This window comes from Lutra lutra, chromosome 2 (genome assembly GCF_902655055.1).
Source record: "Lutra lutra chromosome 2, mLutLut1.2, whole genome shotgun sequence".
NCBI classification, from domain to species: domain Eukaryota; kingdom Metazoa; phylum Chordata; class Mammalia; order Carnivora; family Mustelidae; genus Lutra; species Lutra lutra.
In genome coordinates, this window is record NC_062279.1 from 90660503 (window position 1) to 90687745 (window position 27243).

Genomic DNA, 27243 nt, shown 5'->3' on the forward strand with positions numbered 1-27243 from the left:
TTTCCTCAATACTTTTGAGAAGCATGAAAGGGGATCTTTTAAAGAGAAACTATATTTACACCATTTAAATAGTTTGGATTAAAATGAAATCATCTTAAGGTATTAAAACTTAATGCAAGAGATGCAAATCTCTTCCCTGCCCTACCCTCATCTCATGATGTGAACTGGTATGCACTGTGTGCGGTCGCTTGCAAACAGGTGTGCTATTCCTTAGGATGATGTTCTACAAGGCTGATTACCTCATGTCTTGAAACTACTCGGGAAAGGCAGTACCTGTCAGTCTCGGGGACTTACTGCTTCTTGCATGTTTTTCATTCAAACCCAACGATCACCTTTGCTTTTAAAATAAGCCTAAAAAGTTGCCCTTTCCTTATTTCTCCTTTTAGCCTATTAAGACACCTCCCCTCCCCAAACCAAAACCAAAAAGCAATGCTATCAATTGGAAACGTAGCTTCAAGTTGCTCATTTGAGATTAGAATTTGAGGTGACAGGTTGGTTGTGTAAATGTTAGCTGAATTTACATCAGTCTTGGAGACTAACCCAGGAGCATTTCTTGCTGAAGGACCACACGGCCCTCCCCCTCCCACAGTGAACCTCCAAAGGACTAGGCTACAGGCAGGATACAGAGGCTTTCCCACTTGGGAGACACTGCAGAGATACGACAGGAAGAAAGGAGGGGTGTGTGTGCGGAGGGGCAGGAGTTAGGGGAGAGGAAACAGGCGCTACCTTCCATTTTGTCTGAAAAAATTGTCTTCAAAATCACGGAGTTTCTTTCGAATCCTTTTCTTTTCTTCTCTCATTTCCTGCAGGTGTTCCAAGAGTTCTGGTCTGAGAAGGACAGAAAATTTTAAGAAAACTGGGTTAAATCTGAACTGTTATAAATACAATGAACGTGCAACTCGATAGGGGCTGTGGAGACGGGGGGAGCATGTAAATGCAAGAACTGCCGGGGAGCTGAGGGACAGCGGAAATGGAGGTCTTCCACCCTCTGCATGCCAAACGTCCTGACGGCAGGTCCGGCTCTTGGGGCTCCCGTCCAGTCCCTGCCGCTTATGAATCCTTAGGGCTTGTGGAATCCCATGGCACTTTATTGTATTTTGCTTTGAAAGAAAGATGACATTGGCTCTTGGTACGTGTTAAATGAAGAGCTGTGGAATACAGAACCGTGCAGTGCCATCGGGAGACCTGGCTGCTCATGCAAGGTCTCAGTGCTCCCTCCAGGGACAGGGGATGGAGAACAGAGAACACGGAGTCCGAAGCTAAAAAAGATTCACTGTTCTAACCATGCGGATGTCCCCCACGTAAATCACTTGTGTTTTGTCAGACAACTTATTTAAATAGAAAGGCTAAAATATTTAAGAATGGTATTTTCACCCCAACATTTCAATAGCATTGCCGGCAGGACCTACATTGAAGCAGCATGGAGATTTGAAAGCCCGGTGTCCTGGCTGCACTTCGATGGTATTTTATCATCCATTGGGGAAATAAACCCATCAGCATCATCTTCAAATTGGTCCAGGAAGCAGCGTGCACTGAAATCAGTCTTCAGAGTGACCGTGAAGTCTGGCTTCGTGTTACTATCATCCTCCGAACCCTCATCTTCTTCCTGGAAATGCACAGCAACCCCGATAAAAACCCGGTTACTTTTCCTGGCACTCTTGCATTGTAAGTATCATGTAACAGTCACTTAATTATCCGACACCATACAGTTTCTTCTGTATCTACATTTAGCAACACATACATACATTATACCCAACTATAGCTGAAAGTCTACATGAACACGGTAAGTAACACCAACACTAAACACAGTTACTCAGTAGGGGAAAAAACTCTAACACTATAGAAAAAATTGGTATATAGCACAATGAACAGCTGTCAAGACTGAGGGTATGAAGGAACCACCATTATAATTTATACCCTAAATCAACTGAATCTCAAAATCCCTAGCTCTGGGATAATACATAACAAAATCCACCACCAGCCATCAGTGCTTTAGGGATTCCATTAGTTGTGGGCCTTGGACAATATTTTTTATTAAGCTATCAACATCTACAGAAATGGAACAATATAATGTTTCTATTTAAGAGTTCTGATTATAAAATATTTTGTGGTTTCTGATGCACAGAGTTTTAGGAAAGTTTTGAGATCAAAACATTTATGTTCTCGTGGTTGGAATCCTAACACGCTTAAGTTTTTTTTTTTTCAAGGAACATCCAAGGGCCACAGCTGTATTTTCCAGCATCCAAGATTCTAAGAAAAGTACGATATTCTCTATCTTGGCAATGGAATTAGAAAAACAATCAAGTCAAATTAGAGTTTCTTAGTGCCAATTTAAGTCTAAGGATGAAATCATATCAGTCTGAATGGAAGATTTTAAAAGAAGCAATTTACTGCCAAAATATATAGTCAGAGCAGATGAGAATATCCTAATAACTGGAAAATTTAAAAAGTGGTTCGGGCACAGCTACATGAACAATAGCAAGTATAATATCAATTGTTCCAGTGAAGCCAAGTGGCTCCAGCACCAATGCAACAAATTAATCTCAGGAAGCAGGTGCAGTTCCATTGGTAGTCAAGGTACAAGTATGCAAACTGCCTGTGGTGGGTTTTCTTACCATAAAGTTGCTATGTTTGCAATGGTGCTTCTGACGAGAAATCATGTGAATAAACAAACAAGACAGGAAAAACAAAACAAAAAAAGGACCAGTACAAAACTATGACGAAAGTACTGCTCTGAAGGCATGAAGATAAAATTGGTAAAAACTAGGTAGCTTTTCCAGATTCTCTCTGCTGTGACTTCAGATCTCCCATCTCTTCAGTTGGAGTAAATGCCTCATGGTTAATTTTTAAAAACTGAAATTATTAAAGACATTTTTAAATGTATAGAATAAAAGTGACTTTTAAAATTAGTAATTTAAAAGTTTCTCTCTTGCCTTTTTTTTTTTTTTTTTGTAAAAGGAAGTAACAATTCCCACCCTCTGTAATTTTTGGAAGGATTGCTTGAGATAAGGTATGTACCTGACAAGGCACACCTGGTCGAGAGGCTCCAGATCAACTGTCTGACAGCGCCGCGCCCCCTGCACTCCCCCCTCCCTGGATGAGGAAGGCCAGGTGGAACCACCTGGCCCTAAACTCCAAGGAGGCAGGGATTTGGGTCTGTCTATTCACCGCTTAGAGCTTAGCCAATGCCTGCATATGGTAAGTGCTTAATTAATGTCTGTCAAACAGTCCAGTAATCCAGTTTTATTTATTTATTTTTTTAAAATTTTTTATTTATTTATTTGACAGAGATCACAAGTAGGCAGAGAGGCAGGCAGAAAGAGAGGAAGGGAAGCAGGTTCCCTGCTGAACAGAGAGCCCGATGCTGGGCTTGGTCCCAGGACCCTGGGATCATGACCTGAGCTGAAGGCAGAGGCTTAACCCACTGAGCCACCCAGGCGCCCCTATATCCCAAAGTTTTAAGAGAACTTAAAAACTTGAAAATGTGTCTTGCCTACAGTGGGAAATCATGTATTCAAAGATGAGGCTTAACAAAACTATTCTCATCAAGCTGCAAAAAATCATAGGAAAAAAAAGAAATGACAAACTATATCTTGAAATTATATGACCATCTAGTTGTTGTGGCTATTGGGTAGATCCTAGAAGGAATGAACACATAGATAATATAGGAACAACTAAAAAAGAGTCCGTGATCGACAGTGACTAGCAATGGCTCCCTTAAAACAAATGATGGAAACTAACCATTTTTCCTTTTTTGATAGGAATGGCATAATATCTGGTATTCAATAATTAATGAGGTGAGTTGATCTATGAAAGGACGCTGATGGGGTGCCTGGCTGGCTTAGTTGGTGGAACATACGACTCTTGGTCTCGGAGTTGTGAGTTCAAGCTCCATGTTCGGTGTAGAGATTACTTAAAAAATAAAATTTTCAGGGACGCCTGGGTGGCTCAGTTGGTTGGACGATTGCCTTCGGCTCAGGTCATGATCCCGGGGTCCCGGGATCGAGTCCCACATCGGGCTCCCAGCTCCATGGGGAGTCTGCTTCTCCCTCTGACCTTCTCCTTGCTCATGCTGTCTCTCACTGTCTCTCTCTCAAATAAATAAATAAAATCTTTAAAAAAAAATAAAATAAAATTTTCAGACAAACAAAAAAAAAAGAAAGCTGATTGTGAAAATCTGTACAGAGTGATGATGCAATGGTGATGTGAATCTGAAGGGAAGTCTATAGCAGGTTCTTGACCTGACCCAGCCTTACTCAATATTCATCAATCACTTGGGTAAAAGACCCAAAAGGCATATTCACAAAATGCATAGATAATACAAAGAAGGGATGGATATTTGGCATGTTGGAATACAAAATCTAGATTTAATCAATTTCATGGGGCTGGAATAGAAATATGGCAAAAAAACCCCTCCAGGTCCTACAATTTAGGTTAGAAAAAAAAGTTGGACATAGATGACAAGCAACCCATGGAAAGGGAAGCGAGGGATTGTATCAATCAGCAGTGAAACGGGGCCTTGGGCAGTGGTTCTCACCTGGGGGTGATTTTGACCCTAGTGGACCTTTGGCAAGGTCTGGAGACAGTTTTGGTCACAACTGGGAAGGGGCACTACTGGCATCTAGTGGCCGGAGGCCAGCCCCCAATGACAGCAAGCTATCTGGCCCCAAAATGTCTACAGTGCGGAAGCTGGATGCATGCTGCCCTAGAAAGAGAACGACGAACTCACAACACATTGAGAGTCACGTAGGCATAGACTAGTCAAACAAAGGGCCCCAACCATCCAGGTAAATAGATAGTCCTTGGTCCACTATCTATCTCGCTGGTGAAGTCCTATCTAAAGCACTGTTCAGTTCTGGCTATCAGTATATCAGAGGGACAGAGATAAACTGGTGTGATTAGAGCAGAGCCACGAGGTTGCTGGAAGGTCTGGGACAAATATCGCATGAGGAATAGTAAGAAGAACTTGGAGAAAAAACTTCCACAGGCTGTGGGTGGGTGAGAGTGGACAGGACAGGTGATGGTAAAGGTATGGAGGGCTCTCAAGGAAGCAGCAGTTACACTCACTCCCATCTTGTTCCAACAGGCAACACTCAGCCTATTACGTAGAAAGCAATACATTAATAATAACTACAAATATTGTAATTTTAAATTATCTTTATACTTATCAAACTTATACATTCTGAAACTGCATGTCATATAATTATTATTGACTCTTAGTATTCTAATATTGATAATGATACAACTAATAATATGATATAAAATAAGTTTTTGTTACTATTGATGCTTAGCCCATGGAATGAGTGCCCTTCTCCATTGCCGTAAATTTTCCAAGCTTGAGGACAGAATCACTTCTTAGAGATTGTGTCTCTATTCTGTCAGGTAAGTTTTAAAGGAAATTCTTATGTTGGATAGGAGAATTGACTGGACTATCTCTAGGATCCAGGAAGATCTAGGGCTTCAGAAACTGGGCTGGTTCTACTTCACACACATCTGTTTTCCTACCATAAGCATTTAAAACCAGGGGTGGCTTTTAAGGAAACCACCTTGATACAATCTTCTGATCTGAACCCACATCAAATTCTAAATTGTCTCAGAATTGCCAAGACTTAGTACAGTCCAAACACATGCTAATAAGCCTGACCAGTTGGAACAAAATGAACTAAAAGACAACACTATTTACAAAAGCAATGTAAGCATTGCAAAATTTTGACCACCACGTGGACCAGAAGAAGAGCCATGGCCAAAATATACTTGTGAAAAAAATAAACCGAGCTAAGCAAGAAGATTTGGAAGAATGCCCTCTTTTAAAAAGTGCTTCATTAATATATCTTCCATTCATTTAATGAGACAATTATTTATTAAATATCATATTTTGGATGTGTTAAAGAACACATTTTTATCTAGTAACAGTTCTATTGCTCATTTTCAATACACAAAATTGCCCAAATTTCTTCAATTACGGTGACTTCATTCTCATGTGAAATTACCAGCCAGACAAAATTTTTCTTCTTTCATCAACATCAAGTCTTATTATAAGAAAATAGCTCCAATTTTTAAAATATAATAGAGCATATTTGCCTAATTGTTTTGTTTAGAGCATTTTTATAGAATGAATTCTAGGTAAAAGAATATGAGTAATGAGTGTAATCATTACCTAATACCTTATAATTAGGTATATGAAATACTGAAGGCCCCTAAGAACAAAGAAAAGGGAAAAAAATAAATAAGATCAAAGACTGTGCAGCTTCTGGTACCTTACCTCAGTCATAACGATGAGGACCAGGCAGGACAATGGAGTGGTTCTCAACTGTTGTCCCTTGTGGGAATGAGGCCCTTGGGTTCTAGGATACTATTTCTAACTACAGTAGATAAATGACCACCCCAGGCTTAGGACTTTCCCAGGCATATGACAAGTGAAACTCCAATTGCTAACAAACAATCACTGATTTAAAAAAAAAAAAAAAAAAAAGAATCTGGTTTTTCATTTCTAGAGCACTATGGAAGGCAGTCCAGTTCGTTAAGTCACCTAGAAACAAAACTGCAAAAGACGCTGATTGTGGTCCAGGCCAGGTAGGTCCTGACAGAGACACAGACAGAGACCTGGGGGCACGGAGTCTACTTCCCATTCTAGCTAAAGGGGCCACTGAGGACGAGGATTACCTGTATAGAACCCATAATTACTCCTGGGGTAAAAAACACCAGAGCACAGATTCCAGTGGCTGCTGGCGATGGCACTGCATTCACAGATCAGGAGATTATCAACCGAATCCCGAGGACTACATGTGCCAGGGGCCAGGCAAAAGGCGGAGGAGTGGGTGAGACGGCACCAGGAAATTGGGCAAAGGCAAGGAAGATACCTGTCTGCGAAATGATAGTTTTTTTTGTCGTGTGCTACCTAGATTGCCTTTGTTAATTCTAGGTTTTCTAGAAACTCAGTAAATACGATTTTTAGGAAGGCTACCCAGTGAGTTCATTGAAAAAGTTTCTGGAATACAGAAAATCCATTCCAAATAGAGGAAAACAAACCAAAAAATATTGTGGAACCCCCTCCCCCAATCCCTGAAAGCAAAATGAGAACAAAACAAATGACAGCAAGGTACAAAAAAGCAGGAAGATGAGATGAAACTAAGGAGATCAGCTTGGCCCTAGGATCAGTAAGCGGGGGGCTGCTGGTGGTTAGTTACGAGCAGCTGATGATTCTGAAGGCACAGCACAAGCACCGCGGGCCCCATCACTGCTGCGCCCCACCCTCCCCCTCATCCACGGGAGGAGGGGAAGCAGGGAGAGAATGGAAGCCAGTTTGGGAGATGTCTTCACCTTTATCTCCTTGAAGAAGGAAGCCGTTTCGCCCTCGATAATTGGCTGCAGCAAAGGGCTTCTCCGCTTGCTGGAGGGGGATCCCTGCGACAGGTGTGGACAAGGTGGTTATACTTTGAACCCCTCTCCCTTGCCCTCCAGGCCTCTGCCTCCTCTGGGTGACTAGGATTCATCACTGACTTTGAACTATACACCCTAACCCCTGCCCGCCGAACAGTCCCAGGAAAACCCGAGACAACCAAAATTCTTGTCTGAGGTGCTGCTTCGTTGCAGAGCCCACAGCCCCAAGCCAAGGAGGCCACAGGACAGCAAGACTAGCCCACAAGCATGCTAACTGAACACAGAAGAAGCCTGAGGAGAGACGCTGGCCTGCTCCTCCTCCCCTCTCCTCCCTGATGACAGAGGAACGAGAACCCAGGAACCGTTTGAAGCTTTGAGCACAACACAGGCTGCTGAGGGGATTCAGATGTTGTACAGCCTCCCTGCTGTGCATTCTCCTTATTGAGAGACACCTGCTGAGGGCACACAGGGCTCCTGACTGGACAAGGAAAGGAGTCCTTAGATCGAATCCTTTCGTTGGTTAGTTCACTAATTTATTCTGGGAAGAATTTCTAAAGAAGTCGCTTTCTTCTAACAGGCCTGAAGTCTGGATCCTCCCTCATGCCTAGGGACAGATACACTGTTAAAAGTAATACAAAGATCTTATCTTAGAAATAAACAAGGATTGGGGCGCCTGGGTGGCTCAGTGGGTTAAGCCGCTGCCTTCGGCTCAGGTCATGATCTCAGGGTCCTGGGATCGAGTCCCACATCGGGCTCTCTGCTCAGCAGGAAGCCTGCTTCCCTCTCTCTCTCTGCCTGCCTCTCCGTCTACTTGTGATCTCTCTCTGTCAAATAAATAAATAAAATCTTTAAAAAAAAAAAAAAAGAAAAAAAAAAAAGAAATAAACAAGGAGGGGCGCCTGGTTGGCTCAGTAGGTGGAGCACGTGGCTCTTGATCTCAGGGTTGTGAGTTTGAGCCCCACGTTAGGTGTAGAGATTGCTTAAAAAGAAAATATTTTTTTTCTTTTTTTTAGGATCTTATTTATATATTTGAGAGAGAGAGAGAGAACATGTACATGCACAAGCAGAGGGAATAGCAGAGGGAGCTGCAGAGGGAGAGGGAGAAGCAGACTTCCTACTGAGCGTGGAGCCTGACATGGGGCTCAATCCCAGAACTCTGGGATCATAACCTAAGCCAAAGGCAGACACTTAACTGACTGAGCCATCCAGGCACCCCAAAAAGAAAATCTTTAAAAAAAAAAAAAGAAAGAAAGAAACAAGGAGATTTAAAGCAGGAACTGAAGAGCAGCAGCTAAGATGGCCTCCATTTTAATAACAACATAAAAGCAAGGCTGTGCTGCTTATTAGAAAGTTTAAAAGTCAGCAGAGAAAGCCCCCTGTACTCCTGGAGGAGAGCACTGGGCCAGAGGCAAAGGATGCCCTAGGAGATGGACAGGGCAGTAAGGTTCACTCACAAGCTGGGTGGAAATATGGGGGGGAATACTGGAATAAATACAGAAGGAGGGCAAGCTGGCCAGTGCCTGAAGACAAGATGCTGTTCCCTACTCTGGACAAAATCGAAATTCAGAGGCCAAAAGCAGTTGCGTGTCAGTCAGAGGATGGTGGCCGGTGACAGCAGCCGCTTAGGTACTAGCCTCCCTCCCTTTAGTTCCACCTCAGCTTCTCTAGAGCCTCCCCAAAGAGGCTGCTCTCTGGAGGTCCTTAGGATTTCTCCCTGGAGAGGATTCCCAGTGGGACTATCCCTCTCTTGGAGGGAGAGAGAAGATTTGGGACCGGAGAGGCTTCTGGACTAGAGGGTCCTGGGGAAAGCACAGCCCCGTCCTGCTGGCGCTCGGTCTCTGAGGGAAGGGTGGGGAGTCAGCCCAGCACCAGTCAGACGGATGGCTATGTCAAAGCATGCTGCCCGGAAGAAAACAAAATTCTAGCAGCTTCAGATTTGCTCATTTGGGCAAACGTAGTCTCAGAAGTCTTAGATACATTCTTCATGCCCCAAGCGGATGGGCTGTAAGTATTCATGCCAGGTTCAACTATTAAAGCCCACTCCTGGGTGAGAAGGCAGGGTGGGGCGCTTCACCACAGCCAGGGCCCACCCCGCAGGCGGTCAAGCACAGAAAGGTGCCGTACTCACAATGATGGGGATGGTGTTGGCTCGGGACAGGATCTGTTTGACCAGCCGGTATCTGTCATACAGTGGCTTCATGACCTGACGCTCGTTCTTGCTTACCTGAAAACAAGAGCATCAGAGCTAAGAAGCTGCCTCCACTATAGTCAGGCTAGCAGAGGCTCAAGCATGCTCTGGGCCTGAGGGAAATCCGGAGGATTCAGCTCCACTCTCCCCATTCTTGCAAAACTCATGTAAATGGGTGGTAGTCTTTAGTCAGAGAACGTTTAAAATATCTACTTCAGTGGCAGATCTTTGGAAATCACTCCAAATCATCGTCATATTGCTTTTCCTCAATCAAAGCTATGACCATGATTGGTTCCCTGTTTAAACTATTCAAAGTGATTTACGATTTTCCAGATCCAGGGAAGAAGAAAGCATATATTTCTATGATAATCCTTAAACTGTGCAGCTCTGTGATCAGTTTTTATTACTTTTGTTTTACAGGTCTTTCTCCTCCATGAAGTTGTTTTTGTTTTTAAGGACAAGATTCTGGCAAACCGTAGTTTTCAAGAAACACCTGCCAATAGACTGCACGGATGGTCTCCTCTCCAGTGCCCTGAGATCCAGCAGAGCACTCACAGACGTAGAAGGGACTGTGTCCACAGGCAGTGGGGAGGAACCGGGCGAACCCCCTGGTGTTGTACTAGAAGCCCGTCATCACTTGCTACCTCTTCTTCCTGTCAGACCTCAAGCTCCAGAGAAAAACCAGAGTGTCTCATCCCTCTTTGCCTAGTTCCCTATAGCCTGGAACGGCCTCCTCTCTGCTCCTTGGTTTGGCAGAGGAGCCACCTCCCCCATGCAGCCTTCTTCCAACACTCCTTCCCCACTCTGAGAGACCTGCTCACACACCTCTGTGTCACCTACTTCAACCTGTGTATACTGCGTAACCCCACACATGCTTTGCTAGCGATGGAATGTGCATGTCCCCTCCAACCTAGTGCCCCATGTGATGGTATCAGGCACTGGGGCTTTGGGAGGTGGCAAGGTCATGGGGGTGGAGCCCCCACGAACACGAGTAGTGCCCTTGTAAAAGAGACCCCAGGAGGTCCCCTGGCCCCTCCTGTCATGTGAGGACAGCAAGAAAATGGCTGCCTGTGAACCAGGAAAGGGCCCTTACCAGACACCGAATCTATCAATTCCTTGCTCTTGGCCTTCCCAGCCTCCAGGACTATGACAAATATATCTCTGTTGTTTATAAGGTGCTTGTGTATGGTATTTTATTACAGCAGACCCAGCAGATGACACATTTTATACTCTACAGTAACTATCTGTTGGCACATCTGTCTCTTCTTCGAGACTATAAGCCCCCTGAGAGCACAGTAGGTGTTTCCGGATCCCTGGAAACTACCTCAGTGCCTGACATAATGGAAATATTCCATTAATATGTGTGAAGTGAGAGACTATTTCAAACACAAATGTGTATGCCAAGTGTATAGGTATGCATGCATTTCCTTTCTTTACTTAAATGCCAACAGAGATTACTTAAATCCCTTCTTTCTGTATTTCCTCTTTGTTTCAAGTTTGTGGTCTGTCTTCTGCACTTTATTTCCCCTGGACACATAAGGCAAGAGTTACAGAGGTAAGGAAGAGCAAATGGTATTAGGGGCCTGCTGGGCCTTCCGCTCTGAAGACAACCATGGGTTATGCACAAATGGATTATTCCTTTGTAACCTTTTCTATCTGCCTTTCTCAAAGCGGTCAACAGTAAGTGATCTTTGGACGAACTTCACCTGCCAGGATAGGTCACTCTCATTGGGCAGAAATATCTTGTGGACCTATTTTCTATGAACAGCAATAAGAATCTTTTCTATTTCTTCCTAATAACACAATATTGAAAAGCACATGGCATTTTCCTATTGTTAGCTGCCATATCAAAAGGAGTTTTAAAACTGGCATTTCATAGAAGATGACCATCCAAAATGAAAGGGAATACAGATGTTATTTTACACCAGAAAGACTGAGGATCAAACGATAGGTGTTCCTACTAGACGCGCCCACCACAATGGCTAACATGAGACAACAGATGGTGTCAAGGGTCCGCGAGAATGCGGAAGGACTGGAAATCTCCTTCACTGCTGCTTAGAGTGGAGCACGCTGGACCACTATTTGGCAGTGCCTGCTAAAGTTGCACATGTGAGTCCTCGGTTCTGCTTTTAAGGGTAAAAAAACACCACCACCAAGTGTGGCCTCAAGCTCACCAACAGACACACAGAATAATGTTCACAGCAGCACTATTTATAATAACTGCAAACTGGAAAACACCCACATGCCCAGCAACAGAACAGATACGCTCCCCCATCTGAACACTGCACAGCAATGAGGATGAGTGGGCCACAGCTACGGGCAACATCATACACTGACCCCACAAAAAGACAGTCACATAATATAAGCCAGATACTACCGGTACAAGGGTACTCTAAGAGTCCACTTAGTAAGTTCAGAAAGAAGCAAACAGAAGTTAAGCTTTAGAGTCAAGATAATGGTTTTCCTTGGTGGAGTGGAGGTCTTGGTATTGACTGGAAGGGGACAAGAAGCAGGGCTTCTGGGGGAGGACTGGTAACATTTGTTTCTTGGTCTGGATGCTGGTTACCTGGACTTGTTTATTTGGTGAAAATGCATCAAGACATATATTTACACTTTGAGCTTCTTTCTGTATTTACGTTATACTTCAACGACAGTTCAACAACAGCCACAGGTAAGTCCGAGGAGTAGAAACGGAGGGGCCTGTACAATCTCACGTGTGAAACGACACAGTTCAGGACTGGGACACATGGAATCACTTTTTTTTTTTTTTTAAGATTTTATTTATTTGTCAGAGAGAGAGGGAGAGAGAGCAAGCACAGGCAGACAGAATGGCAGGCAGAGGCAGAGGGAGAAGCAGGCTCCTGCTGAGCAAGGAGCCCGATGCAGGACTCGATCCCAGGACGCTGGAATCATGACCTGAGCCGAAGGCAGCTGCTTAACCAACTGAGCCACCCAGGCGTCCCAACTTTTTAAACACAATGTATATCCAGGAAATGTGTTGTGGATGAGGTTAAGGCACATCCTAGCTGTCAACCCATGATATGTGGTGAAATACTGCGCAAGATCAACAATCGATAGTTCAGTGGACAAAAGACCTAGGAAAAAATAACAATAATAAGGAGCTACCATCTCCCATTGTGGACTCACATCCTATTCTTTGCTGCTTGGCAGAAACATTTCTGGACTGTAGAAGCAGAGTGTGGATTTTAGGAGGAGACTTTGCTGGTAAAACCAGCCAGATGTGGCAAATCTGATAGAAGCCAGTTTCCTCTCTAATTCTTTGTTCACATTTTCTAGTTGGAGCAGATGAAGGGGATCATTGGCTCAATTCTTTGGCTTCTGACACTGACATTTAGATTTTCTATGAATTGTTCATGTTTTAAATTGATGATCCTCAGGAACTAATCACCTGTGAGTGATTTGATAAAGTCCAGTTTCTGACTCTGGTCCCATCCTATTTCCACCAAAATTAACACTGGCATTTGATAGAAGTGCTAAACACCAGAAATATTAGAGATCTTTAAATTTGAGCAGTGAAAAGAATTAATACTACTTGATTTACACCAGAATTATTTTCGTGATCTGTATCTGAAGCCAAAGGCTTGGTGATACTAAATCATAAAACCACATCACATGCAATTATCAGAACTGGATTTTTTAGTAGAGCCAAAATCTAGCCAATAGTTCCATAAACAAAGCAGGGCCATGGCTGAACTGTTAAAAAAAAAGGAGGGGTCAGCTGATATTAAATGGACCATGGGAAAACTGGAAGTTGATATCTCTTATTCTTGAGTCATTTGCTGCTTGGAGATTTTGTTATTGATGAAAAACAGGCCTTTGAAGAGCCAGTAAAATTCTCCGAGCCTTGATTTCCTGATTGGTAAACTGCAGAATTCAGATTAGAAAATCTTTGTGATCTACAGTTGCTTGGAAATGACTTTAGGCGAAGCATGTAATACATCATATTTTCTATTACACTTTCACTCCTCTTGCTTCAGCCTTTATTAAATTTTCATTTAGGTGGGAGCTCTGAATGGCTTTCCAATGTGTGGGAATAGGGTTATTACTAAGATGTATTTTTGTGCACAAATCAGAATAACATAAAAACCTAGACGGAAACTTCTAAAGGGCAAAAGCAGCTCCTCCCATTCTGTCTTTGTTTAAAAAAAAAAAAAAGATTTTATCTATCTATCTATCAATCTATCTATGTGGAGAGAACACACGAGTGGGGGGAGGGGGAGAAGGAGAGACAGAATCTCAGGCAGACTCCATGCTGAGCACAGAGCCCAAGATGGGCTTCAATCCTAGGACCCTGAGATCATGACCTGACCTGAAATCAAGAGTCGGACGCTTAACTGATGAGCCACCCAGGTGCCCCAGTCTTCATTTTTGATTAAAGAAATCTTCAATGATCCCTTACTACTCTATTTGGTTGCTCTATAAAGTCTCAGATAATATTTCCAGGTACCAAGGGAACACCAGCCAATAGTTAATCCACATTTAAACAGGGGAAAGTCTTGGACACAATTACAAAAGGCCCAATTAGACAACCGCATTTGCCTGCCTTTATCTTTTGTGATGGTTTCTGTCTTAGCCTTAAATAAAACTTCCTTACAGAAACACCCATTTCAGGCTCTGTTACCTGGACAGTGTGCCGCACAGGTGAAAGAGAAAATGACTCAGGATTTTAATATGGAGATAAGGACAGAATTAGAACCCTGGAACGTCAGAGCTAGAAGAGCCTTATTTTTTCATACGATGAAACTAAGCCCTGGAGAGGGCAATGACTTGCCCAAGGCAATAGATTTGGGTCAAGAACCCAGGTTTAAGGACTCCTAGTTGTTTTCTTTCCATTCACAAATAAGATATGAAGTAAAGTAGGATCGTAACACAGTGAAGACATACTAAAAATGTCACGATGAAGCATTTTCCTCTAAGAGGGTTTGACCGAGTTGTTCTCTTAATATAGAGAATTCTGCCTTCCAGGCTCAGAGCTCTGCCTAGGTTGAGCTCACAAGACCTCTACCTATAAACAGCAGCTAGAAGCACCACTTTGTGAGAAATGATGCCACAGACAGACGAGAAACTATATAGCCTCAAACTCTTCTGAGTAAAACAACTGGCTTGAGTTTGTGTGTGGAGGATACCACTGAGTCATAAAACTACTAGCAGGAGAAGACAAATGAGATGCATTCTTATAACTACTGCATTTTGGCCCATCAACTCAGAAAGAGACAACTCTCTCCTCTTTATTATCAGGTAATAATAGTCGACTAGGCAAAGATCAGATCATCCCAAATAGTGGATAGACAAAGGGCAGTATACATATATAAGGCTTCAGAGTCTGCATTTAAATTTGAACAGAGTGTGTTTTGTGTCAAGTTAGTTCCCAAGATATTAGAGCATAATATGAAAATATACTGATGAGAAAGAGACTCAAGGGGAAACCAGAAGCTCTGAGAAGCAATGCCTTCCTTCTAGGTTCTCATCAAGGAGCGATGTGTACCACAGTGACCTGCAGTTATGTGTTGTACTTTCTGTGACACGGCCTTCTGATGAGATCTTGAAGTGCTGAAAGGACATGCTTTCATAATAATTAGTAGGGATTTATGTGCCCTTGAGTAACTGAGTGTATTTTGTTTCTCATTCACGTGTCACTCTGTGGACTGTACTGTTAAAGCAAACAGCCTTGTTTAAAAAATGTACAAGAGTAGCACACAACTGTTTTTGGCCTGTGATTCTGACAGTCAGTCATTGTCCTTTCAAATCAGAATCTGTAGACTCAGCAAAAACCCATGAGCTTTGAGCACCTGCTTTTCTAAAAACAAACAAACAAACAAACAAAAACCCAAAAAACCCTGCTGGGGTTTGGAAAGATAGGCTAGCTCTGAAAACCCACATATTTTTCTTTTAGGAAGACTGTTGCCCAAATGGTATTTACAGTTCAGGGTCCATGGCAACACCACAGACCTAAGAATGAGAAGTTTACTCTTTGATTTTCACACTGGCCGGATATCAAATGAACTCTGTTTTTCCTGAGGAGGCTGGGGCACCATGTTCCAGAGGGAGGCAGAGAGTCTGACCACGAACCAGCAACGAATGCCACTCAAAGTTCTAGAGCACTTGTTCCCTGCCCGATGAGATGTTAGTATCCAGACCCAAAACGGTCTCCTCCCAACATCTAAAAGAATGATGAGAGAAAAGCGAAAAACAGAGAAGGGCCAAGAACTAAGATTTCATATTCCTAATGATAAGAGCACTAAAACAGGGTATGTTCTCTCTCCTCAGTCCATCACTTAATAAGAAGAAGGCCGCAGATAGCAGAACATATACTTGTAGCAGAAATGACAACATTATTGACTGGGAAACCCCTGAGCCACCTGCTAAGCCACCCAGCCCACTTCCTCAGTGCCAGACAGCCCACAGGTAAATGTGTCTGCACATGTCTGAACTGTCCATGACAAGCTACGAGGGGCAGCTATGGTATAGACAAAGCACTCGACTCCTACCTCAGTAGCCTAGAGCTCCAGGGCTGGCTTAGTAGGACTGGGATCTGACTCTCGGTCTGCTGATCCCAGTCCCTGCACATCCCCTCAGCCCAGGCAGACTGAGAGGACCAGTGTCCAACTCAGAGCAACAGATACCCAGCATACAAGCCCCCTAACTAGCCCCAAAGTTTGGGACTAGGAAGCAGCTGAGAGATCTTGGGGCCGCAGGCAAAGAAGTCTATCAATGTCGTAGGTGAACCCACGTGAGGAAAAGAAGAAATGCTGGAGATGGAAAGTTGTACAAGTCCCCTCCTCCTTCCCCACCTGCCTGGTGGCCACAAGGAGATCTACACTTAAAAGGCTCTGAGCCAACAGTGGAGAAGGGGCTCCTCTCTGCTAGAAGGAGTTCAGTTCTACTTCTCCAAATTTTGAATCCTCCAGGAGAAAAGGACAAGTTTCACAATATGTTTAAGCTCCAGTGCATTTACTATTTGGTTCAATGCCTTTAAAAAATCCAAAACAAAACTTGGCCTGAAACATGACCATTATCCTGGAGCACCAGTATTTTTCCACTCTAGGGATAGGCCAGTAAAATCAATCATCAGCAGCCCCACAGGTTTTTTTAAATTTAAACCTGATACATTCAGAACCAAAAATACCACAGACGATGCATTCCACAGTTTATTGGGCACATGGTGTCAGGTGTTTGTGCTAGATGCTGACATCGGCACCCCTTTAGAGGAACAAGACACAGAACTCCTGCCCTCACAGATCTTAGAGTCTGGTGCATTATTCTGGAAGCTTCTTTATTCAAAAGAGTATATTTTACATGAAAATACTATCTCCATTATATAGCTGGGGCTGGGACTGGAGAAGAGACCTTCACATTTTGGCCGTGTACAAATGCTTCTGGGAATATAAACTTCCTGTTTCTTTACAGCTGCTCTTAAGAACTTGTTCTGTTGGGTTCTTGACAGCACTCTCCACAGAACGTCACCGAAAGGAACTGACAAGGATATCTGATTATGAGTTTCTTAAGGAATAGAGCAGAGGCCTACTGTGCCACTGTCTCCCCCAGGACTAATGAAGAGCACGCAATAACCACACTTTATAACAAATGGCTCTCAGTGCTTCCTGTCGCTAGGAAAAGGCAAAGTCATATTTTGGATTCCTCACATTTCTGGTTCAGGATGGTGCTTGGAAATTCTCTACAGAAGAAGTTCTCTACACTGGCCTCGGCTACACTGAAGTGAGATTGAATTTTTGGGCAAATCATACTAGTTTAACACCTTCATTTTAGGGACAAGACTGTCTCAAGTCAGTGACAGCTTATGGGGGCAGAGCTAGGAACAGAGAAGTCTCTAGAGCTTTGTGTACTCATCTACAACCTACACCCCCCTCCACCACTGTCCCTCTGAAGCAGAACACTAGTGACTACATGTTAGCTGCAAACTTGTGTTTCTTTGGAACTCAAATTCAGCATCTGCTCAACAGGGGAAATCTCTCCTCAGTTCAGCCTTCAGAGATCTTAGGGCTGCTGAAAATAGGAAGTCATCTCCTAAACATGAGGAAAACCCACGTATCAAATACTGAACATAGAAGATTCATTTCTAGAGCCACACAGTTGGCCCCAAGCAGGAAACCCAGTCCATTCACATACCGGCCGCCCATGAATGCTTTCGTAATATAACAGAGCTTTCTGCAGGGCCACTTTCTCGTTGGCAATCTGGTCTTTGGTCATATCCTGAATAAACACAAGGAGAGAGAAATCAAAGTTGGGGAAACATTTATGAACACTCCGGCTTCTTTCGGTCAACAAATTTCCTCAAGGAAGGTTAAAAAGAATCTTCCTACAGTCGTTCCTCTGAGCTCTATTCAAAGCTCACTTAGGAATTAGCTTTTCCTGGCTTTCTGCTGGCAACAGAGAGAGCAGAGCAGAGCCATCGTCAACTACCTGTGGCTCCCATGTGGCAGCAAAGGCATGCTGAGGTAAGCGAAGCTGTCAGGCACATCGGGCTTAGCTTAACAGCCCAAGCGATGACTACAGTCACAAGTTACACAGTCCCAAAGGGTCATCTACAGCCCTTCTACTCCAGAGCCATCAAACCGTCTGTGAACCCCAAAAACTTCTTTCTGCAATCTCTATATGAGAGTGTTCTGCTTTCAATGGGTCGTCCTAAACCAAAGTGCTAGCACTAAAAACACTCTCGGGCTGCTCCATCTGCTTCTCCAGACATCTAGGAGTGTGGGGGACAAGGGTGTGGGAGGTCTGAGCAGACGTCACTGTGTAACCTCTTCCCACAGGGACCCATGTGTCGGGCCCTATGTTTCCACCATGTTGACTAGCAGTTGGCTTGGGGCCTCCACCGAATCCCCACACCTTAATGTCCTCAGGACGGCTGCTTTCTGCCCGCTTCTCCTGGAGCTTCCTCTGGATGGATTCCAGGGTGGCCTCGACGCTGGGCTTTATGGCTTTATCGATGAGCTCTTGCTTCTTCTCGTCTTCTTTCTCAAGCTGGGAGCCGAAACTCTTGGGCAGTGTGTTGCTTCGCTGCCGCATCCTGGGGGTTAGGTCCTCTTCTGATATCTTTAGTTTGGACTCTAGTTTGAAAACATTTGGGGGTGGTGACATATGAGAATTGATATCTGCTGAACCTTAGTTGTTTTTCTGTGGTGTTAGTAACCATGTAGTCCCACCTTTTTTTTTTTTTTAGAAACTATCTAATTATAACAGTAGTTGAAATCCCTGGGTTATTATGTAAAAGCTGAGAAAATGCTAACATCTTCTTGAACTATCTGGAGTGCTTCCCTAACCTGAGTTCCTAAGAAAGCCTTAGCCATGTAACATCCATGCTTTGGCCACACCCACAGGTTTGCTGTTCTCAGAACGTGGTAGATGTTTCTATACCTACTCCCTCACTGTTGAAGAGCACCGACTGATCCAGCACCTCACTCTGGCCAGCTTTCTCTGGATAACTTACAGATGTCATTTTGGAATTATTTTCCCTTTGTATTCCATGTGGTTGTTTATATGACTATCTTCTAAGAGACAGCATGCTTTGGAGGGACAAGGACCCAATCCTTTTTATGTTCCTCCATGCTTACAGGTCTTCTCCTAACACCAGAGCAAATAAAAAGTCATGATTTAGGTAAATGGGGAAATGCCGCAGAATTTGCATCTTAGCTGACCCGGGTTGTCCTGTGAAGGAGACCATGGTGAGATATGGGGAAGGTGTGCTCTGAACACCAAGAAGGCTGGGAAGCAACATCAAGGAATTTGTCTTTTCTGAACTATTTCAGCAGTGGCACTCAGGATGCGGTGATACTGTGAATTCTGCAAGTGAAAACCATGGCGGAGGTCTAAAACTTTACCTACCTTTAAGCTGTTTCCGGAATTTGGCAAGGTCATTTGTCCATTTTAGAACCTCTGGATTGGCTGCTTTGTCACTGTGGGAAGGCTGAGAAAAGGAAAATCTAATGTAAATGTATATGAACCGGGCAGGGAGCCCAACGTGGGGCTCAATCCCAGAACCCTGGGATCATGACCTGAGCCAAAGGCAACTGAGCCACCCAGGTGCCCCATGATCAGATCGTTTTAAAGAGGAAGACAAAGTCAAGTCCCACTGGGAAAAAATTCATCATGAACAATCAGAGCAAACATCATAAATGTAATTCCATTATCTTTCTTTACATCTGGTTATTTGTGATGCTTTCAAAGAATTCCTCATAGGCAAAATGCTGTACTTCTATTTAGTCCATGGTCCTGTTTCAGGAGTCAGAGGGTTTAAGCTATTGGGTTAACAGAATGGAAAGCAGAGGGGATACATTTTATGCTGGGATCACCTCATAAACTGCCTTTCTGCCACTCTTGTGGTCAATGCTTAGAGCTGAGAGAAGAATGAGGTCAGTACCGATGAAATTTTAGAAGATCATTTTGAACTAAGTTTTAGCCAAAATAAAGAGTCATTTAATGATCTTTCCCATTCCTTCTCGCAGAGTTTATAAGAGGTCAACTAAAACACTGAATCATTTGAAAGGATACCCAATTCAAGGAAAATGCTGATGTATGACGTCTGGGGCTTTTCAGGGTTTACTATTCAGTTTTTATCGCCTTTTTGTTTTGAGACTCTCTAGAAATCTCCCTTAACTTTTTGTCACTTTTCCAAGTTGCTGATATGCTGGCATGTGGGTACTGTCAGGGGACAGGAGGGGACAGGACAACCCTGCAAGGAGACACTTACTCTGTACTTCCTCTCCTCTTCAAATCTATCTTCGAACTTTCGGATCTTCTTTTTAAGGTTCTGAATCCTTCGCGTGAGCTGGGCCGGTGTCAGGTCCTCCCGCTCATCATCATAGGACCCGAGAGAGGAGCTCCGGCGCCTGTGAGGGACATTGAGTGGGGCGCTCATTGCCTGCATAGGGGCTTGGGGGGTGGGGATGCAGCATGGAGGGAAGGGAGTCTCCATCCTCTCCAATAAAAGGAAGTGTACTATCAGTTCATTTCGTGACCCTGAGCTCTCTAGGTCTCACCTATCAATGGGTCTAAGTTTCTCTTGCTCACATTTACAATTAGCAAAGGGAGGACTGAAATATGCACTGCAGAACTGAAAGTTAAATTTTAGATAGCTCTGGAAAGGAAGTGCTTAGTGGAGATGCAGTATGTGGCACTCTAGTCGGGCCAACTGAAAAACGGAGCAACAGAGCCCGGGTCCTAGGATGGAGTATTCCCAATATGTCCTTCTGCAGACCTGCAACACCATTCCCATTCTTCCTAACGTTAGGGCGATGATGGACTGGCTTACCGGCAACAAAACATACCTCATGAAAGAATGGGAATTTGGGGGAGAAGGAGGCACTTCCGTGTCATCCAGGTATTGCCTGCTCTGCCCATAAGCGTAGAACCGAGGAGAGAGCATGGGGTCACTGTCTTCATCCAGAAGCTGGCGAATCAGGCGTCCGGCCTGCGGGGAGAGGCGTGCTTCATCAGAGTCCACGTTCTCCTGCTGCCATGAGAAGGTAGGGATGGGCTCTGCAAAATACAGAGGGGACGAAGTCAAAATTGCTCATGGAAGCATAACTGTTTCCCAAGCGTTCTGAATGGTTTAGGAGGCACTGAATTTAAATGCAAACAATTCACATTTCAGATTTAAGGTTCTGATGAAGGACACTACGCCCCGGCTGGCATCACCAATATATCTGACAGCCATGTCATTGCTTGCTTTCCAAAAAGAAGTTACTAGGGCCACCTGGAGGAATGACCTTAAAGAAGGAGAGCAAATACTGCATGCTTCCAACTTCCCTCCCTGGTCAGGGACAAGAACTTTCTCCCAGGTGAGGGCATGAGGGAGAAGCAAAGCATGGGCGTCCGGGGGCGAGACATTTGGCATCGTAGCTGCACGTCCCTCACTGGAACAACCGAGGAGTCACATTCGTCTTGTGAGAGCCCATTTACCTAGGAGTCTGCACCTTCCATTTAGGGCTTTCAGTAAGCTGTTCATGTGCTTCTGCTTAGTGCTGGGATTAGCATGTGTAAGATGCGTGTTTTGCACTTGAAATTTCAGAAGCTGCTCAAGACTGCAGTTAACATAAGATGCTTACATAAATTAGTCAAAGAGAAAAAGAAAAAGAAGAGTGCTTTACAAAGGGTAAGTCTGTACAAATTATTTTAGACAGTCTTTAAGAAAAAAATACACTCGGAGTGCCTGGGTGGCTCAGTGAGTTAAAGCCTCTGCCTTCGGCTCAGGTCGTGGTCTCAGGGTCCTGGGATAGAGCCCTACATCAGGCTCTCTGCTCGGCAGGGAGCCTGCTTCCTCCTCTCTCTCTGACTGCCTCTCTGCCTACTTGTGATTTCTGTCAAATAAATAAATAAAATCTTTAAAAAAAAAAGAGAAAGAAATACACTCAACGCAACATCCTGATTTGTCATTTTTGGAGGGAATGGGGTAGTATTTATTTCTTTTTCCTTCAAGATCCAACTCAGTATGCATTAAAAAAAAAAATCCTATCAGATTTGAAAGATAGATCTCAGATGATGTAGGGTTTTTATTTGTAGCAGTCTCTGAATTTAAATAGAAGGTAGGCTTTAAGTATACTTAGGGATTAGTGTGACTTACACAAGGCTGGGATCCGGCCATGCTTGGAAATTCTGGGATTCCTAGAGCAACACTCGCTCCTTCAGCTATCAAAGTGTTTATCAGATCTACTAAACGGTCTTAAACAAGTACTTGTTCAGTATTTTATTTAAAAAGATATCATAATCATAGAACATTAGAGCTGGTTGAAACTCCATTCACTATCTAATTTAGTGATTTCTCAACCCCAGCTGCACGTTAGCATCATGAAGGGAGATACACATAACTTCTAATGCCCCCGCCCACCCCAGCCAACTAAACAGAATATTGAGGTGTGATATTCAATTTGTACAATAAATTATGAACCTGGAAAAGCTGGTTGTCTTTATTTACAATATATAATAAATATAAAAACTGTGCAAAATGCAACGAAGGCAAAAAACTGGCAGTGACTTGGTCTAAATCCTTTAGTTTCCAAAGCAAGGCTCAGTACTGGAGGTAAGCAACTGAAATGTCCGTCTGACTTCAAGTGTAGTAGGTTTTATGTAGCTGTTTTAGCTGAAGTAGAACATGGAAGCTAAATTTCTTCATCTGGTTTATAGAGTGTTTGGGTGCACTCAGAATCCAACAGGTATAAATTCAGATGTCAGTGGATGGTTGTACTTCATCTAGTTCTTAGAAAGAAATTGTAGTTCACCCTACCCAATAACATACATTCCACTAATCATGGGGCAAGCAAAAATGTTAGTGGATCATTTAACATAGTACTTGAGTGCCATATAGTAACTACATTTTTACAGCAGAAACATACATGCTCATAGAATTCTTCAGCTAAAATTCAACATGGTATTACATTACTCAGTTTGAATCTTGAAGCAGGATGAATTACTGAAGTCAATTGATTTTTTTTCTAAACATAATAAATTAAAATAGCATTTGAACAGAAAATGCATAGTTTCCACACAATCCAAAGCACCATAAATGTCCCCTCCACGAACATAATACCTCTTATTCAACTAACGGAAATTATTTAAATGTTAATATTTAATACTTAATATTAATATTCTATTATTGAGTTAAATTAGTTAAATTAGTTAAATGTTAAATGTTAAATATCAACCTCCCCACCTCCAGTACTTTAAAATCTGCCCAAGTGATCCTATATGCATTTAAGTTTAAGAATCACAGATTCAACCCAACAGCTTATAGACAAGGAAACTGAAACCTGAAGACTCTAAGAGCAAATATCTCATCAATGACAAGAGTTGGGACAAAAAAGAAATCTCCTGACTTGAAGGACAGTGCTTCAATTTAGTACATGCCAGATGCCCCAATCACAGGAATGATTATCTGAAATTTTTGAAGACCCCACAGTAGGGGAGTAGGCATATTAATGTAAGAAAATATTGACCTTATGTAGAATGAGGTCCATAGGTTCTCATAATTTAAAGAGAATGAAGTTCTCTGGGAGCTCAGATGGTAATATAAATTATTTTTAAAAGTATGAAAGCATTGTTAAAGACAGATTTTTTTCCCCCACTACTCTCAAAAAGTGGCAGGGAACATTCTGGTAGATGTATCTGGCTAAATCTGGAGGTGCCCAGAAGTTGCCCCTCATTTGCACTAGAGTTTACAGAAGGCTCCTCGTAAGCATTAGGGCTCAGATATGAGCAGCTCCAAACTACTGGCATAAAAGAGCAAAAAACTGATGAGAAGTGAGGGAAGGAGAGGGTAAGAGGAAAGTAATCCCTAGAGAAATAAGAAAAGTGTAGTACTAAGTTACAGAAAATGGAACTATGAAACTGGCCAGACTGTATCTTTAATTTCATGGTAATTCTTAAGACTGCAGTGATTTTCTGTAAGGACTAATATCAACAGAGCCAGGCAGGGAAAGAGTTAAGATGCAACCAGCAATAACCTCAGGGCAGAGTGGCAAAGGAGCAAAACAAGGCGGCGGGGAGGCCAAGGTGGTGTGCAGGGGGACAGAGGGCACAGGCAAAGCAAAGTCTGATGTTGATATTGGCATGTGGGTGTGCTGGCTAGTTTGACATTTCTACTCATAACAGTTTAGTTTGAAAAGGTGTTACCTTAGATCCTGAAATCCTTTCATTTGTCTGAACCTAGCAGAATATCTCTTTAGAAATATCACAAATGATCTTTCAGTTTTTGGTTATGTGTCCTCTGTGTACAAAATGAGAGTGTCTGTGACCATTTTCCAACCAGATCTCCACTAAAAAAGGTACCGTGATCCTGAATTAACAACCTAATCATGGAACTGAGTTATGCTTGTTTGATGCTTTGTGGAGCCATTTATCAGATTTCCTTTGCATTAACACAGACTCATTCCTCACCGCTCACTTGAATGATAGATAAGAAGACCCAATATGCCCTTTTCTTAACATCACCAGTGCTATATACAAAATATGCAGCTGAATTCTAGCTTATGGGTGACATTTTCTCTTAAAGGATATAGTTAGCATAAATGAATTCACTAAAAAATGACAAATGTAAACCATTATGAATTTCAATTAACAAAGTAAAAGGTTATGTTGCATCATTAGTATGCATGTAGAACAGGAGTGAAGTTTCTCACCCATCCAACATAAAATGCTTGCATTTTTCTCTTCTCTCTCTCTCTGGTTTCATGGATTAATTCATTTACTTTTTTATTGAAATATAATTAATATACAGTGTTATATTAGTTTCAGGTGTATAATATTTAAGAATTCCTTGCATTACTCAGTGCTCATCAAGATTAGTGCACTCTTACTTCCTTTATCTATATCACCCATCCCCCGCCACCCCAGCAACCACCAGCTTGTAGGTAAGAGTCCATTTTTTGTCTCTTTTTTTTCCCTTGTTCATTTGTTTGTTTCTTAAATTCCATGTAAGTAAAATCATGATAGTTGTCTTTCTCAGTCTGACTTATTTCACTTAGCATTATACCCTCTAGACCCATCCATGTTGTTGTAAATGGCAAGATCTCTCTTTCCTTTTTTTCTATCGAATTATAATTTAAGGCTCTTATAATTTATAAAATTACACATAATATATAGTTCAATATAACTAAATCAAAAAAGCCAACTATTCTTCATTTTAGTTTGTAATGATCTAAAAAAAATGATCTCATGTTTTGATAGCTGACACTCAACTAGACAAAAAAGGAAGAACTGAATAGAGCAGTGTCTACCGGACAGGATGCCCAATTGCACTGCCGACCTAGGGATTCAGTTTCGAGGATGCATTCACTGACCACTCCCAGTGCCTAGTCTGGAAAATAGTTTATATTTTAATCAGTAATTCTAGAGCAATGAAATGGACAAATATATTGCAAGGAAAGTATTCAAAGGGAAAACAGAAAAGATTAGAGGTTTCAAATTAGATTTTCATCTTAAAACACCACATAAAAGAAATGCGTTTTTATATCCAGACCAGAATTCCTTAAGTTCTGTGATTTCAGCCACGTGTCTTGTCACAAAGAATGCTGGACATAAATATGGCATGTCTCTCTATGAAAAATTAATCCATCAGGACAGCTGACATCACAGCAGGTCAGAAGTAACAGAGATAAAAGCCATATCCATGCTACCTAAGTGATAGAAAAGAATTGGTCCTGGGGAGTTCCAGCTGAGACACTGTAGTACACACAGAAATAAAGGAAATTCACTGCAGGAAGAAGAAACATAGTCTGAGTAATATTAATGTGGTCACTGCGACATAGCTACTCTCTGCTTAGCCAGCTGGATCCATTTGCTATACAAAAGAAAATTGGCTACTAAGATGATTTATTGAAGAAACCTGCTAGAATTACAGGAGCTGATGTTTTCCACTTCTCATTTCCAACTACATGCTATTTAGAGTCATTACGCCCTGGCACAACATCATACCTCCGTCTTTCAAGGTGGATCCTCGGTGGTGCGAGGAGGAATGGGCACATCCCAGACGCTGGAAGATGTAAATCCCATATAGGGAGGGAAATCCTATTATAAAAATTTCCTTGGGGCACCTGGGTGGCTCAGTGGGTTAAGCCTCTATCTTTGGCTCAGGTCATGATCTCAGGGTCCTGGGATCAAGCCCCGCATCAGGCTCTCTGCTCAGTGGGGAGCCTGCCTCTCCCCGTCCCCACCACTCTGCCTACCTCTTTGCCTACTTGTGATCTCTATCAAATTTTTTAAAAAAATCTTTAAAATTTTCTTAGTGTTCCAAAACTTAACAGTGGTAGTACTATTAAACTGTTCAGTTAATCTTGCAAACAAACTCTCAGAAGAAACCTTAGTTGTCAACTTTGTCAATCCCAATTTAATTTTTCTATCTGCTTTGTCTCTATTTGCAAATTTAATAAGTGGATCCTTAATTGCTCCATTCAAGTCATTAATAAAATGTGTGCAACAGGCTAGAGCTGAGGACTTTCCTAATGAGAATACCCCTATTTGTGTCAACTTTGATCTGTGTATCTGCACATTTAAGTACTGTTGCTTAATCAGTTACTAATTGACTCTGTTACCTGTCTGCTATTCCTTCCACATCTGACAGGGCACTGGAGTCCCTGTTAGAGGCCCAGCTGAGGTCTTTTTGAATGAGACATTTCCTAATCTAGAGTCTCTCTCTCTCTCTCTCTCTCTCTCTCTCTCTCTCACACACACACACACACACACACACACGGAGGTTGGTTTGGTAAGATCTGTCCTTGGTCAGCAGTGGAGGACCCAGTAATTATGGACTTCTTCTCTGTGTTCAGAGCCACCCACTGTCATTAGGTAGATCTGGGCTCTGGTTTCAAAGAAGTCCAACTTAGGCTGGTTTTTCCTGAAACTACACTTGGAAACATTTATGGAAGACGGTAATAACATCAACTAACACTCATGTAGTGCCTGTTAGGTGCCTGTACTGTGCCAAGCACTTTGCAAATACTAGCTCACTTAATTCTTACAACAAGCTTACTAAATGAATACTATGTTTACTCATTATTGTCTGTTGTTAGGCCTATTTATTTTTATTTTAAAAAAATATTTATTTATTGAGAAAGACAGGGCATGAGCAGGGTGGAGGAGGCAGAGTGAGAGGGAGAAGCAGACTCTGAGCCAAGCAAGGAGCCCAATGTGGGACTCGATCCCAG

The 27243-nt window shown here is 42.7% G+C and overlaps 1 protein-coding gene across 13 annotated transcripts in view; it reads right to left on the bottom strand.

Annotated features, from left to right (window-relative positions):
- FAM13A (family with sequence similarity 13 member A) overlaps positions 1–27243 on the bottom strand; it is a 353806-nt gene that overhangs the window by 6150 nt on the left and 320413 nt on the right. For 12 of the 13 annotated variants that reach the window (XM_047717965.1, XM_047717964.1, XM_047717962.1 and 9 more), the window contains 9 exons: positions 20875–21085; positions 20298–20436; positions 19433–19514; positions 18437–18657; positions 17717–17800; positions 9509–9604; positions 7321–7404; positions 1410–1606; positions 727–828 (listed from right to left, as the gene is read on the bottom strand). In XM_047717965.1, coding sequence (XP_047573921.1) covers positions 727–828; positions 1410–1606; positions 7321–7404; positions 9509–9604; positions 17717–17800; positions 18437–18657; positions 19433–19514; positions 20298–20436; positions 20875–21085 — 1216 coding nt within the window. The remainder of the gene's footprint in view (positions 1–726; positions 829–1409; positions 1607–7320; positions 7405–9508; positions 9605–17716; positions 17801–18436; positions 18658–19432; positions 19515–20297; positions 20437–20874; positions 21086–27243) is intronic. The other variant, XM_047717963.1, reaches the window with a different exon arrangement.